Source organism: Muntiacus reevesi, chromosome 17, assembly GCF_963930625.1.
Source record: "Muntiacus reevesi chromosome 17, mMunRee1.1, whole genome shotgun sequence".
Taxonomy (NCBI): domain Eukaryota; kingdom Metazoa; phylum Chordata; class Mammalia; order Artiodactyla; family Cervidae; genus Muntiacus; species Muntiacus reevesi.
In genome coordinates, this window is record NC_089265.1 from 22,537,195 (window position 1) to 22,551,668 (window position 14,474).

The 14,474-nt window shown below is 38.2% G+C and overlaps 1 protein-coding gene across 3 annotated transcripts in view; it reads left to right on the forward strand.

Annotated features, from left to right (window-relative positions):
- Positions 1-14,474, forward strand: part of MLLT3 (MLLT3 super elongation complex subunit) — a 285,614-nt gene that overhangs the window by 143,598 nt on the left and 127,542 nt on the right. For all 3 annotated transcript variants that reach the window (XM_065908251.1, XM_065908252.1, XM_065908250.1), the window contains exon 3: positions 14,010-14,092. In XM_065908251.1, coding sequence (XP_065764323.1) covers positions 14,010-14,092 — 83 coding nt within the window. The remainder of the gene's footprint in view (positions 1-14,009; positions 14,093-14,474) is intronic.

Consider the following 14,474-nt stretch of genomic DNA (forward strand, 5'->3'; position numbering starts at 1 on the left):
ACTTCTCTTCTTTTCTCAACTATTTGTAAGGCCTCCTCAGACAACCATTTTGCCTTTTTGCATTTCTTTTTCTTGGGGATGGTGTTGATTCCTGTCTCCTGTACAATGTCACAAACCTCCATCCATAGTTCTTCAGGCTATCAGATCTAATTCCTTGAATCTATTTGTCACTTCCACTATATAATCAGAAGGGGTCTGATTTAGGTCATACCTGAATGGTCTAGTGGTTTTCCCTACTTTGTTCAATTTAAGTCTGAATTTTGCCAGACGTAGTTTACAATCTGAGCCACATTCATCTCCTGGTCTTGTTTTTGTTGACTATTGTCAACTATTTTATTGACTATTCTTTGGCTGCAAAGAATATAATTAATCTGATTTTGGTATTGACCATCTAGTTCCATCCATGTGTAGAGGCTTCTTTAGTGTTGTTGGAAGAGGGTGTTTGCTATGACCAGTGAGTTCACTTGGTAGAACTCTGTTAGCCTTTGCCCTGCTTCATTTTGTACTCTGGGGCCAAATTTGCCTGTTACTCCAGGTGTCTCTTGACTTCAATATACCAGTAAATTTGGAAAACTCAGCAGGACTGGAAGAGGTCAGTTTTCATCCCAATCCCAAAGAAAGGCAATACCAAAGAATGTTCAAACTACAGCACAATTGCACTCATCTCACACGCTAGCAAAGCAATGCTCAAAATTCTCCAAGCCAGACTTTAGCAATATGTGAACCGTGAACTTCGAGATGTTCAAGCTGGTTTTAGAAAAGGCAAAAGGACCAGAGATCAAATTGCCAGCATTTGTTGGGTCATAGAAAAAGCAAGGGAATTCCAGAAAAAAATCTATTTCTGCTTTATTGATTATACCAAAGCCTTTGACTGTATAGATCACCACAAACTGTGGAAAATTCTGAAAGAGATGGGAATACAAGACCAGCTGACCTGCCTCCTGAGAAACCTGTATGCAGGTGAAGAAGCAAGAGTTAGAACTGGACATGGAACAACAGACTGGTTCCAAATTGGGAAATGAGTGTGTCAAGGCTGTATATACAGTTAGCAAAAACAAGACCAGGAGCTGACTGTGGCTCAGATCATGAACTCCTTATTGCCAAATTCAGACTTAAATTGAAGAAAGTAGGGAAAACCACTAGACCATTCAGGTATGACCTAAATCAAATCTCTTATGACTATACAGTGGATGTGAGAAATAGATTTAAGGGTCTAGGTCTGATCGACAGAGTGCCTGATGAACTATGGATGGAGGTTCGTGACATTGTACAGGAGATAGGGAGCAAAACCATCCCCAAGAAAAAGGAATTCAAAAAAGTAAAATGGCTGTCTGAGGAGGCCTTATGAATAGCTGTGAAAAGAAGAGAGGTGAAAGGCAAAGGAGAAAAGGAAAGATATACCCATTTGAATGCAGAGTTCCAAAGAATAGCAAGGAGGTACAAGAAAGACTTCCAGGTGATCAATGAAAAGAAATAGAGGAAAACAATAGAATGGGAAAGATTAGAGATCTCTTCAAGAAAATTAGAGATACCAAGGGAACATTTCATGCAAAGATGGGCACAATAAAGGACAGAAATGATATGGACCTAACAGAAACAGAAGATATTAAGAAGAGGTGGCAAGAATACACAGAAGAACTGTACAAAAAAGATCTTCATGACCCCAATAATCACCATGGTGTGATCCCTCACCTAGAGCTAGACATCCTGGTAGTGAAGCCTTAGGAAGCATCACTACGAACAAAGCTAGTAGAGGTGATGGAATTTCAGTTGAGCTTAGAAAGCATCACTACGAACATCAAGTGGGCCTTAGGAAGCATCACTACGAACAAAGCTAGTGGAGGTGGTGGAATTCCAGTTGAGCCATTTCAAATGCTAAAAGATGATGCTGTGAAAGTGCTGCATTCAATATGTCAGCAAATTTGGAAAACTCTGCAGTGGCCACAGGACTGGAAAACGTCAGTTTTCATTCCAATCCCAAAGAAAGGCAGTGCCAAAGAATGCTCAAACTATCACACAGTTGCACTCATCTCACACACTAGTAAAGTAATGCTCAAAATTCTCCAAGCCAGGCTTCAGCAATATGTGAACTGTGAACTTCCAGATGTTCAATCAAGCTGGTTTTAGAAAAGGCAGAGGAATCAGAGATCAAATTGCCAACATCCACTGGATCATTGAAAAAGCAAGAGAGTTCCAGAAAAACATCTGTTTCTGCTTTGTTGACTATGCCAAAGCCTTTGACTGTGTGGATTACAATAAACTGTGGAAAATTCTGAAGGAGATGGGAATCCAGACCACCTGAGCTGCCTCTTGAGAAACCTGTATGCAGGTCAGGAAGCAACAGTTAGAACTGGACATGAAACAACAGAGTGTTTCCAAATAGGAAAAGGAGTACATCAAGGTTGTATATTGTCACCCTGCTTATTTAACTTATATGCAGAGTACATCATGAGAAATACTGCGCTGGAAGAAGCACAAGCTGGAATCAAGATTGCCGGGAGAAATATCAATAACCTCAGATATGCAGATGACACCACCCTTATGGCAGAGAGTGAAGAGGAACTAAAGAGCCTCTTGATGAAAGTGAAAGAGGAGAGTGAAAAAGTTGGCTTAAAGCTCAACATTCAGAAAACTAAGATCATGGCATCCGGTCCTGTCACTTCATGGCAAATAGGTGGGGAGACAGTGAAAACAGTGGCTGACTATATTTTTGGTCTCCAAAATCACTGCAGATGGTGATTGCAGCCATGAAATTAAAAGACGCTTATTCCTTGGAAGGAAAGTTATGACCAACCTAGACAGCATATTAAAAAGCAGAAACCTTACTTTGTCAACAAAGGTCCATCTAGTCAAGGCTATGGTTTTTCCAGTAGTCATGTATGGAGGTGAGAGTTGGATTATAAAGAAAGCTGAGTGCCGAAGAATTGATGCTTTTGAACTGTGGTGTTGGAGAAGACTCTTGAGAATCCCTTGGACTGCAAGGAGATCCAACCAGGCCATCCTAAAGGAGATCAGTCCTGGGTGTTCATTGGAAGTGCTGATGTTGAGGCTGAAACTCCAATATTGTGGCCACCTTGTGCGAAGAGCTGACTCATTGGAAAAGACCCTGATGCTGGGAGGGATTGGGGGCAGGAGGAGAAGGGGACGACAGAGGATGAGATGGCTGGATGGCATCACTGACTCAATGGACATGAGTTTGGGTAAACTCTGGGAGTTGGTGATGGACAGGGGGGCCTGGCATGCTGCGGTTCTTGGGGTTGCAAAAGGTCGGACATGACTTAGCTGCTGAACTGAACTGAACAGATATGCAGATGATACCACCCTTATGGCAGAAAGCTGAGGGGAACCAAAGGGCCTCTTGATGAAAGTGAAAGAGGAGAGGAAAAAAGCTGGCTTAAAACTCAATATTCAAAACACTAAGATAATGGGATCCCGTTCCATCTCTACATGGTAAATAGATAGGGAAACAATGGAAACAGTGAGAGACTCAATTTTGGGGGGCTCCAAAATCACTGCAGATGGTGCCTGCAGTCATAAAATTAAAAGACATTTACTCCTTGGAATAAAAGCTGTGACCAACCTAGACAGCACGTTAAAAAGCAGAGACATTAGTTTGCCAACAAAAGTCTGTCTAGTCAATGCTATGGTTTTTCCATTAGTCACATGTGGATGTGAGAGTTGGAGTGTAAAGAAAGCTGAGGGCTGAAGAATAGATCCTTTTGAACTGTGGTGTTGGAGAAGATCACTGAGAGTCTCTTGGACAGCAAGGAGATCTAACCAGTCTATCCTAAAGAAATCAGTCCTGAATATTCATTGGAAGTACTGATGCTGAAGCTGAAACTCCAATACTTTGGCCAACTGATGTGAAGAACTGACTCACTGGAAAAGATCCTGGTGCTGGGAAAGATTGAAGACAGGAAGAGAAGAGGACGACAGAGGATGAGATGGTCGGATGGCATCACCAACTTAATGGATATGAGTTTGAGCAAGCTCCTGGGGTTGGTGACGGACAGGGAAGCCTGGCGCGCTACATTCCATGGGGTTGCAAAGAATCAGACACGACTGAGTGACTGAACTGAAGTGACCAATAATGTTGACTATTTGTGGGTTTTGTGTCCATTCTGATTTCTCCTTTATATTTCTACTATATCCTCCATTAAATCCTGGAATTCAGAGATCATGAGAAGTACCTTACAACTAGTATTGCGTCTGGTAATAAGAAGGTATTTTATAAAATTTGACCCTTTCAAGAAGAGTATAAGCTGGTTTTCTCCTCTTACTATCTATCTCTGTTTAGCTCAAAGACATGACAGAACTGCAAATCTCGCTGAGAAATAAGTGTAGCTCACTTTTATAGTCAGGACAGACAGAAAACACTGAATCACTCCACTGTTTAGTAGGAGCAAGGGAAAAAAAGTCATAACTTTAATGATATGGTTAAATTTTTATAATGTGTATTTGAGCAGTGATATCAGATTTTATTTTAGCAGTGGCTTCTTTTTTTTTTTTTTTCACATAAAAAGGACTCTAATTCTGTATCTAAAACTCAGGATTGGTCCTTTGGCCATTTAAATTTTCATTGTTTGGGGCTAGTGCTCTATTGCTTTTGTGAAAGCGATGCATACTGCTGGAGTGTAGGGTTTTCTGGAATCAGTTTTAAAACCCTTGTTTTACGAGAGTGGAGCTACATTATTTCCCTTGGTTTATTTGGGAAGGTTGAAAGATCGTCAGGCTGAACAGGAACCACATTCTTGGATTCACGATGTATGAACAGTTACCATCATATTAGCATTGCCCCATTCTGTCTCCATTTGTAATATCTAATGGAGCTTAAATCCATTAGTATACTTAGGATAGGCTATCTTTGTGTGAAATGCCGAACAGAACAAACAAAATAGAATCCACAAGATGCTGAAAAAGAATTTTGTTTTTAGCTCTTTCTCTAGTTAGGACAATTTTGATTCCTTTCCTGGAAGTATTTTTTTTTTCCTACTGAAAAGAGAATAAAGCAAAAATAAATTAAGAAGAGAAAATTTGGCTTATTGACCTTTTGGGGATGATTATCTTTTGGACTTTCTGTGAAGTTAGGTTGTAGTGATCTTTTAGGTGGTTGTATATATTTTTTTTAAACAGAAAATGACTGTTAACTTTAATTGACTGTATTTGTTTATTTTTATAACACACTCCCACTTCTGTCACCCTAATGCAGTCGATATGTGTCTTGTGTGTAACATCACTTCATCATCCTTTGCATTGAATACTTAAAGGGTGAGTATTAAGAACTGCATGCTCTACATGAAAAGATGGATGTACCACGTTTAAAAGTGGCTCTTACACACTGTGCACTTACTAAAAAAAAAAATTAAGTTGAAAAATATCCCTTTAATATGAAAAGGAGAAAATCGTAACTTCAATATTCTAATATTTTGAGTGTCATCACTTCTGTATTCTTCCTTTGTTTCTTGATCCATGTGTTTTTTTTTTCCCCTTGCAGCATTGTTTCCCTCCCCTTGAGTAGGTAGCTTTATACTTATGATTTTTCTTTTTCTCAGATTGCACTTAAAATCCACTCCTTTTTTGTGGTTGGCGTTCTTTAGTCCAGATGCTTCCTTCTGTACTGTGTTTAGGAGCTCTATTTTAAGGGACAGACTTAAAAACAAAACAAAACAAAACAACTCTTACTTTAGATTATACAATTCCCAAGAATTCTATCTCCCTAAAAAAACCTTCATGATGAAGGATCTTCAGGAAGATTTTGTAAGTAGATGTTTTGTTTTCTTGGGAGTTCATAGCATTGGGAGAATTTAAGATTTGAGAAATCAAACTGTGAGTTAGTAAGAGCCAAAGCTTTGTGAGTGTTAACTGGTGAATACAGAATGGGAGAGAAGGTTCAGGAAGGAGGAAGTAGCCTTCACCTCAGTTGAAGAGGAAAATCCGGGTAAGCAACCCTGGAGGCAGGTGTAAAGACAGGCTTTCTTTAGGCTGTTTACACATCTGTCTCTGTAAGCAACATAAATAGGGCTTTTTTTTCCTGCCTGGCCAACTCATACCCTGCTCCTTTTTTTCTTTGAGGTTTCAGCTTAAGTGTCACTTTCTCAGGGAGGGAAATGTTCATCTAAAATAAGGAGGAACTCCCAAATTTCTTCACATCAGCCTGCTGTATTTTCACTGACGTCCCTATTATCCAATTCTCTATCAGTATTTTCTTGTATATGTATTTTTTCTTCTCTCCTCTTCACCCTCTCTGCCTCCCAGCAGTGGACATAAGGTTAATAAGTGCAGGGCCATGTCAGCCGTGTTTATCACTCTATCTCCAGTCCCTAGAATAGAACCTGCACTTAGCGGAGAGTGCCTTTGGCTGACTGTCATCTGCTTGAGAGCAGGATTCCGCCTTATCTGTGTGTGTGTGTGCTCAGTCATGTCCGACCCTTTGGGACCGCATGGACGGTAGCTCGCCAGGCTCCTCTGTCCATGGGAGTATCCAGCCAGAATGCTAGCGTGGGTTGCTATTTCTTCTCCAGGGGATCTTCCCAACCCAGGGATTAAACGTACATGTCCTGTGGCTCCTGCGTTGGCCAATGGATTCTTTATTACTGAGGCATTTGGGAAGCTAGCCTTATCTTTGTAGCCCAATGATTATATAGTGTCTCTTGAATTGAATTGTTTAGGCTAACATAATTGAAAAAAGTGAGAAGGTAGGATAACTTTATTAATGAAGACATCCCATTCCTTTTTTCCCTTAAATAAGAAGCGGTATCAGTCTCAGTGATAGAGGGGCCAAGTGTAAAACCTGGGATAAAACTAGGTAAAACTTTGATGCTGAAGGACTGTCCCAAGGGTTGGTGACTTATGCTGTTCCAAAAAGCATGAGGTGATTATTTTAGGAAGTGAGATTCTTCAGTGGCTCTTAATATATTTGATTAAATAATGAAAAGCAATATTATATTTAATTTCAGATGTGCAATATAATGATTCAAAATTTTTATAGCTTATATTTCATTTAAACTTATTATAAAATACTGGCTATATTTCCTATGCTGTACAATATATCCTTGTAGCTTTTATAAGTACATTTATTTTATACATAGTAGTTTGTACCTCTTAATCCCCTACCCATATCAAACCACTTCCTCTTTTTTTTTTATCCCCAATGGTAGCCACTAGTTTGTTCTGTGTGTCTGTGAGTCTGTTTCTGTTTTGTTATATTCATTGATTTGTTTTACTTTATTTTTTAGATTCTATGTATAAGTGATTAACATACTTGTTTTCCGTCTGACTTACCTCACCAAGTGTAATACCCTCCAGGTTCATCCATGTTGTTGTAATGGCAAAGTTTCATTATTTTTTATGCTGAGTGCTATTTCACGTGGTATATGTACACCACATCTTCTTTATCCTTTCATCTGTTGATGGACACTTAGGTTGCCTCTGTATCTTGGCTGTTGTAAATAATGCCACTATGAACATTGGTATGCATGTATCATTTTCAATTAATGTTTTTGTTTGCTTCGAGTATATACTTGGGGGTGGAATTGCTAGGTCATATGGTAGTTCTGTTTTTTTAGTTTTTTGAGGAAACCTCCGTACTGTTTTTCATAGTGGCTCTGAAAACTTATATTTCTACTAACAGTTCTAATGACCAGTTTTTGGTGGGTTTTTTTTTGATGTGGTAGTATGCATTGAAATGAAGATGCTCCTGCCACATACTGTGAGGTTCTTTGTTACTTCTCTAATTTCCCTAGGAGATCATTTTCCATGTAGCTTTTCCTGATGGACCTTATGCAATATGGTATTCTGAAAAATATTTTGCCCAAGGTTTAACTTTAAAAGTGATATAGTCTCTTTAAGACAGATCTCTTAATTTAATAATTCTCAATAAAAGAATCAGGTCTGTCTCTAGGTTGAACTTTCCCTGAAGACTTAGTTTTGCTCTTTCTTATCATATTAGCTGGCATATGCGTTTTCACCGGGCCAGTCATTTGAAGCAGTGCTATATACTGAATTATATTGAAGGAACTTGGGACAAACTGGTGTGGGTGCTATCAACTTTAGTGAAAGATATAAGCTTGAAGACTTATATTGAATACTTCCTAACATTTCTTAATGATATGTCGTTTTAGGCAATCTCTGTATTTTGTTGACTTATTTTTTCCCCCAGTTTTATTGAGATATACTTGACATATAACATTATGTAAGTTTAAGGTGTCTAGCATATTTGTTGGATACATTTATTTATGGCAAAATGATTCCCACCGTAGCATCAGCTAACGCTGTCATTCCATCACATAATTTTCATTTCTTTTTTGTGATGAGGACATTTAAAATCCAGCCTTTTGCAATTTTGAAGTATATGATGTAGTATTTTGGTGAATTTTGCACCTAGATAACTGACTTCTTAAGACATGGCAAGAATTCCCTGGCAGTCTAGTGGTTAGGACTTTGTGCTTTCACAGCTGTGTACTGGGTTTTAGGGAACTGAAATCCTGCAACCTGTGTGTGTGTGCTTGCATGCTCAGTTGTTTTCTGACTCTTTGTGACTTCATGGACTATAGAGCCTGCCAGGTTCCTCTGTCCATGAGATTTTCCAGGCAAGAATATTGGAGTGGGTTGCCATTTTCTACTGCTTTGCTGCCTTTTATATGATCCTTGAAAAAATGATTATGAAGGGGATCTTATTTTAATAAGGTGGTTATGTCTTCTCCAGATGAAGTGTATTGATTTAACCTCAGCTAGATGGACTAGTGATGTAACTCCTCCAAAAGCTGAAAATGTGTATACATTAAAAAAAATCCTCTATTTTCTCCCCGTTCTGGAGAGAGCCATGGGTCTTCTGAGTCTATACATAAAGATTCCAAGTTACTAAACAATGAAGTTATTTTTATGTGTCATCATTAAGATTTTTTTCAACATAGCCAATTTAGAGTCGTGAACTCTTACTCCAGGTGTAGGAGTTTTGTGTAACATTCAAAATTAATAGTCCCTTTTTTATATATGTTATCCATTTTACCCTTCCTGGGTTTGGATGTGAATTTGGATGTGTGTGGTGTGAATTCTCTATGGAAGTATATAAGCTTCTTCCATATTACCTGTTTTTGTCTTCATCATTTTCAGTGTTTTTTCTTATACAAACTGTTCTGTTATGCTGTAACTTTCCTGAGGCAAAATTCAGGCTCATACTTTCTATTTGCCACCTAGGCATTTCTTCTCAACTTCCAGGCTTTCTTTATCCCTTCCTTCGAGGTCGTACTAAAGTTACATTTTATTAATTCTAAAAAGTAGGCTGGATTCAGAGATGAAAAGAGGCCTGAGACACAATCTTAGCCATTGGAAAGCACAGAATTAATCTAGTGTGAGGGTGGGGCTTGATTATAGCTTGTCTATTAGAATTAGCTAATTGGATCAATGAGAAAAAAGGCTGAACCCAGAAGAGGGACAGGGCTGTTTTTGTTGTGGAGTATTGGCTGAAGGTTTTCCAGCCGAGGTCTATTTGAGTTAGTCCTGGAGTGGTGAATCCTGAGGAGGCCATGTATTTCACATCTGCCCAGCTAGCTAACTATATCTAGCTTGCTTCTTTCTAGCTTTGTGAAGGTTATTTGGGCAGTTATCTCGTGTGGCCACTGTTCTCTGTTGCATAGAAAACAATTAGATTTTCCCAATTGCATTTGAATTTGGGGAAAAAAAAAGTCAACAAGGTAAAAACAACTCAACAATACAATTCATGAATTGCCTGATGTTATCTTTAATACATTTTCAGGGAAATAAGGAAGTGACACAAAGTGGGAAAACATTTTTTTTTTCGTTATTTGGAAATACTTGTTTTGAAATGGGCTGAATAGAAGAAATGGCAAAATCTCTGTGTATGTGTGTATGCATGCACACATGTATGCATGTGCTTATGAAAACAAAAAATCCAACTGTTGATTCTTGTTCTTTTCAAAATGTCAGGAATGTAAAGTCTTGGTCATGTTCAGTGGCAGGGCGATGCCCAGTCTAGATGTTAATCCTAGATGCACAGAACAGTTGGGGACAGCAAGATGACCATATAGTACCTGCTTCACTTTTCTTAGGGGCTCTGATGTGGTGCAACGGAAGCAGGAAGAGAACGAGTCCAAAATGCTAGAACTGGAAGGGACATTGGGTCCAAAGCCATGGTAATAACCAGTCTCTACATAAACCAGAGAGAGTTTAGTATGTTTCCTTTCTAGAGGACTTAGCACAATGAACAAAGTAAAAGCAATAATTATCGGTGGGCGGCTGGGGCATGTCCTTAACAAAAATTAGAACCAGTTCTCAACTTTCAAGAGAAGACCTCTCTGTGGCAATACTTTTTATCACTTCTGCCATGTTTATAATATTATGTTGATTGTAGGGAGTTTGGAGAGGAATTTGACTGGTTAATATCAGTTCATTGCTGCTTGTGGAATTGCAACTTCTTTAGCAATGGTCGATCAGCAAAAAGTGGCATGAGTCTTTTTTTTAAATTGAAATGTAGTTGATTCATGTTGTGTTAATTTCTGTTGTACAGCAGAGTGATTCGGTTACACATATACATACACTCTTGTTTGTATTCTTTTCCATTATGGCTTATCACAGCATATTGAATATAGTTCCCTGTGCTATACTATACAGTAGGATCTTGTTGTTTATCTGTTTGCATTGACATATACCAGTTTGCATTGACTAACCCCAAAGTCAGGAGTGGCATGAATCTTTAAGAAATTCAATTCAACATTTATTGAGCACCTATTATTTGGTGCTCAAATAATAATGGTGGTGGTGTTGACCTTATGTTGCTTAGTCTAGTGAGAAGTCTGAGAGGTGAATGAATATTATCAGCCTGCCTCATAAGTGCAACAAGAGGAGCTTGGAAGAGAAACAGGGAAACGTTCTGAAAGAGCTAACATCTGGACTGGATTTCGACAGGAATAAGAGTTCCCAGTGATTTCTACTGTATTAATGCATATGATTTAAAAGTGAATATGAATCTCTCATTTTATTGTCACCTAAAAAAATTTGATTGCTTTCTAAAGATGGGTATACCCTCAATAACTTACAACATTTGGCATCTTATTACATAGATCTTAATAGATTCTTAGGATTAGAGACTCATGTTCATGATTCTGATTATAGAACAGTTGAATAAATAAACCAAACTACTTCCCCCAATTTGACTTTTTTTCACATTAGAACTGTAAGTTTGTATTTGCACTGCTACTGATTTTCTCTCCTGTTTACTGTGAATAAAACGTTTCTGTTGTTTGCTTCTAATTAAGAACTCAGGGTATTCAACAGACATTGTTCATTTTGATGAAAAATACTGCATTTAAAAATAATTGAGGTATGAGTTGGTAAACAGTTTTTATAAAACCAGGCTTCTATGGAATAGTAATACATAACAGATCATTTCCCTTAGAGGGTGGAAGAAAAGAAAACTAAGACCGTCAACTATAAGATGTGCTTATTAACAGCTGGTTTCTATAATAGGAGCAATTTGCATGCAGAATAGAGAAAATGAATTATACAAAAGGGTGTATAGAAGAACAGCTATAACTTCTCCGGCATGTACAGAAGCCCACAGAATAAACTTCCTTCAAATGACATTGGCATGATTAAATCCCAAGCAACCTGGCCAGTGAAACTGCTGTTCTGAAAAGAAGCTTGCAGCCTGGAAATGTCATGGATGTCATACTAGTTTTCTGGGTGGGGTGGGGTGGGGGTGCCCATGCATTTAGTGGCATCCCGCCCTCACTCAACGTTCAGGGTATTTGATAATTCATGATAGATTGGCAGGTGGTCAGTGGATGATGGGCTGAAGCCACTCTGAGTCCTTTTGCTTTTTTCATTTTTTATTAGAGAAACTTGTAAGGTCAGGTCAGATGCCTCATTCATCATTTGCTTCTTCTGATGTCAGTTTGGGGAAATTTTCCTAAAGTGGGCTACAGGAGATAGCCTAATGTTAAAATCCTGCCTTCAGTATAACTGTTTGTAATTGTATTTGTATTCATGGAATGTCTAACCAATTTTTAAGTATACCATCTTCATCTTCTGCATTAAAAATGCCTTAGACTTGTATTTCCCCACATATATAATCTTGAGTCTTGACAGCCATGCTTACAATGTACACGTGGTGTTCTTTCTCTCTTTTAAAAATTATTTAACTCCTATTCCCTTTCTTTTTTTTTTTTAACATTAAACTTTTACTTTATATTGGAGTAGCGCTGATTAATAGTGTTTCAGGTGAACTGCAAAGGGACTCAGCCATTCGTATACATGTATCCATTTTCCCCCAAACTCCCCTCCCATCCAGGCTGTCGCATAACATTAAGCAGTTCCTTGCGCTCTACAGTAGGTCCTTGTTGGTTATCCATTTTAAATATAGCACTGTGTACCTGTCCCTCCCTTTTAAATGGGATAGAGCTGGAGCTGTTTAGAGAATCCTTAGTCCAGGGCCATGGAATCCAGTCTTCTAATCCAAATCCAAGGCTTTGTACTTGTTTTCTTTTTTCTGCTTTCATCGGAAAAAGTTACATGACCATTGGGTATTGTACAGGTTAGAGTTCCTGCCTCGCTTCTGTCGCATCTTGAGAACTGTGTGTGCCAGGACCTGTGCTGGGTCTTCTACATACATCATCCTGTTTGATCCTTACATGGTCCAGATGAGGCACCTGAGGCTCAGAGGACTTGTGTAACTTTGCAAAGGTGGCCTGGCTAATTCGAGATGGAGCCCAGATTGGCATCCAGGTATACCCGAGCCCTGGACAGTCTTCATGTTCCTGAGTAAATGTTTCTGTCCTTGAGGAGTGAAAGGGAATTAGAGATGAGGTCCCTGAATATGTGATAATAAGAAGTCTGTTAAGTGTCAAGCCAATGCTTCAGACAGTTAATACTTCAGGAAGGTAAAGAGAGAAGAGATGATAGTACCTTGTGGGCTGGAAAGGCTTTGTGAGGAAACTGGGATTGGAACTAGCAGAAGATAATAAGAGTAGCATCAAAGTATGAGAGACAGGAAGAGGAGAGAGTATAGGTGGGAAATACTGGGCCTGTTGGTGGTGAATCAGTGCAGTTGGATGCAGCATAAGAGGTTTGGTGGGTAACAAAAGGAGGAAGGTTGAAAAGGTAGATTGGAGCCCTGCGCAACTGGGTTATGTGCTATATGGTCTTAATGTGCAGTGTGTGCATTTCCACTTCTTTGTGATACTGACTACCAATATGCAGTCTTAGCTAGAGTAGTTTCAGTTGGCTTGTGATTGATTTTGAATGAATGGAAATTTTAGTGGGGTGAATCATGTTTAGCTTCATAGGGCATATGTTCTTTCTCAGGTCTAAGTAAGTCTTTCTTCATAAGAATACAAAAACCTTATTGTTTCTTATGCATTCTTATGATATAAATAGATTTGAAGTGTTTATATGTATCATAATATTTCAGTAAATATTCTTTGGTGGAAGTAATGGAGAATAATGAATCTTAATGACATTGGAAGATACTGGGTTTGGGATCTTTCTAAGGAAAGGAGGGTGGTCCTGCCACTTTTTGATATGAAAATTAGGATATCTCAGAGAACTGAGAGGTTTGGGGTAGAGTGGTATACATCACAGACTAGACATAGATAATATGTTTGTTAGGAAACTGATAGTTGCTTTCAAGCTTTGGGTCACAAGGAACTGTCCTCAGTTTCCCTAAAGTGTTAGGGCAGGGTTTAATAACTGGGGTCAAGTCATTCATGACCATGGCTGACACTGATGCTCTATTCCTTATCAAGCCTTGAATAAATAACTAAGGTATTTGATTTATATAAGAATATTATTATTGTAGATTCTAAACAAGAAATGAACAATAACTAAGAGAGTTAGTTGCGGCTTGGCAAAGGGACCATGAAAATTGAGAACGATGTAGGTGGAAGGATGGGATTTATTTATTTTTTCTTGCTTTTAAAGGAGAGAAGAATGTCTTTTTGCCTATAACTTTCATCTCACATATTCTTTTTCTTTTTTTTTTTTTAATGTTTCAGTGTGCAAAGATCCACCTTACAAAGTAGAAGAATCTGGGTATGCTGGTTTCATTTTGCCAATTGAGGTTTATTTTAAAAACAAGGTATGTAATCTTTACTCATTAATCTTTCAATAGAAGATCCTTCATTAACCAAACAATGTTTCAAATAGTTTTGATTTATAAGCACTTCTATCACTAGATGGTTTTAAAATAAAAGTTAAATTTGTCTTCTGGGAATTTTGGCTATTGTTGTCCTTAAATAAAGAGGAAGTGGCTAGAGAAAGATAATTTCAGTTCTGAGGAGTCAGATTATGTGAAATTCATTAAATGTCTCTTTTAAGAGAAGAGTGATTATCATTTTGAAAAAGAAGATTAATATATGTTTGTAAAATAGAAATTATGGCTTTTCAGTGAAATGATCTTTTTCTCATTTTTATACTTCTAGGATTTTGAGGCTTTCAAAGAATTGTCTTTTATTTATCTT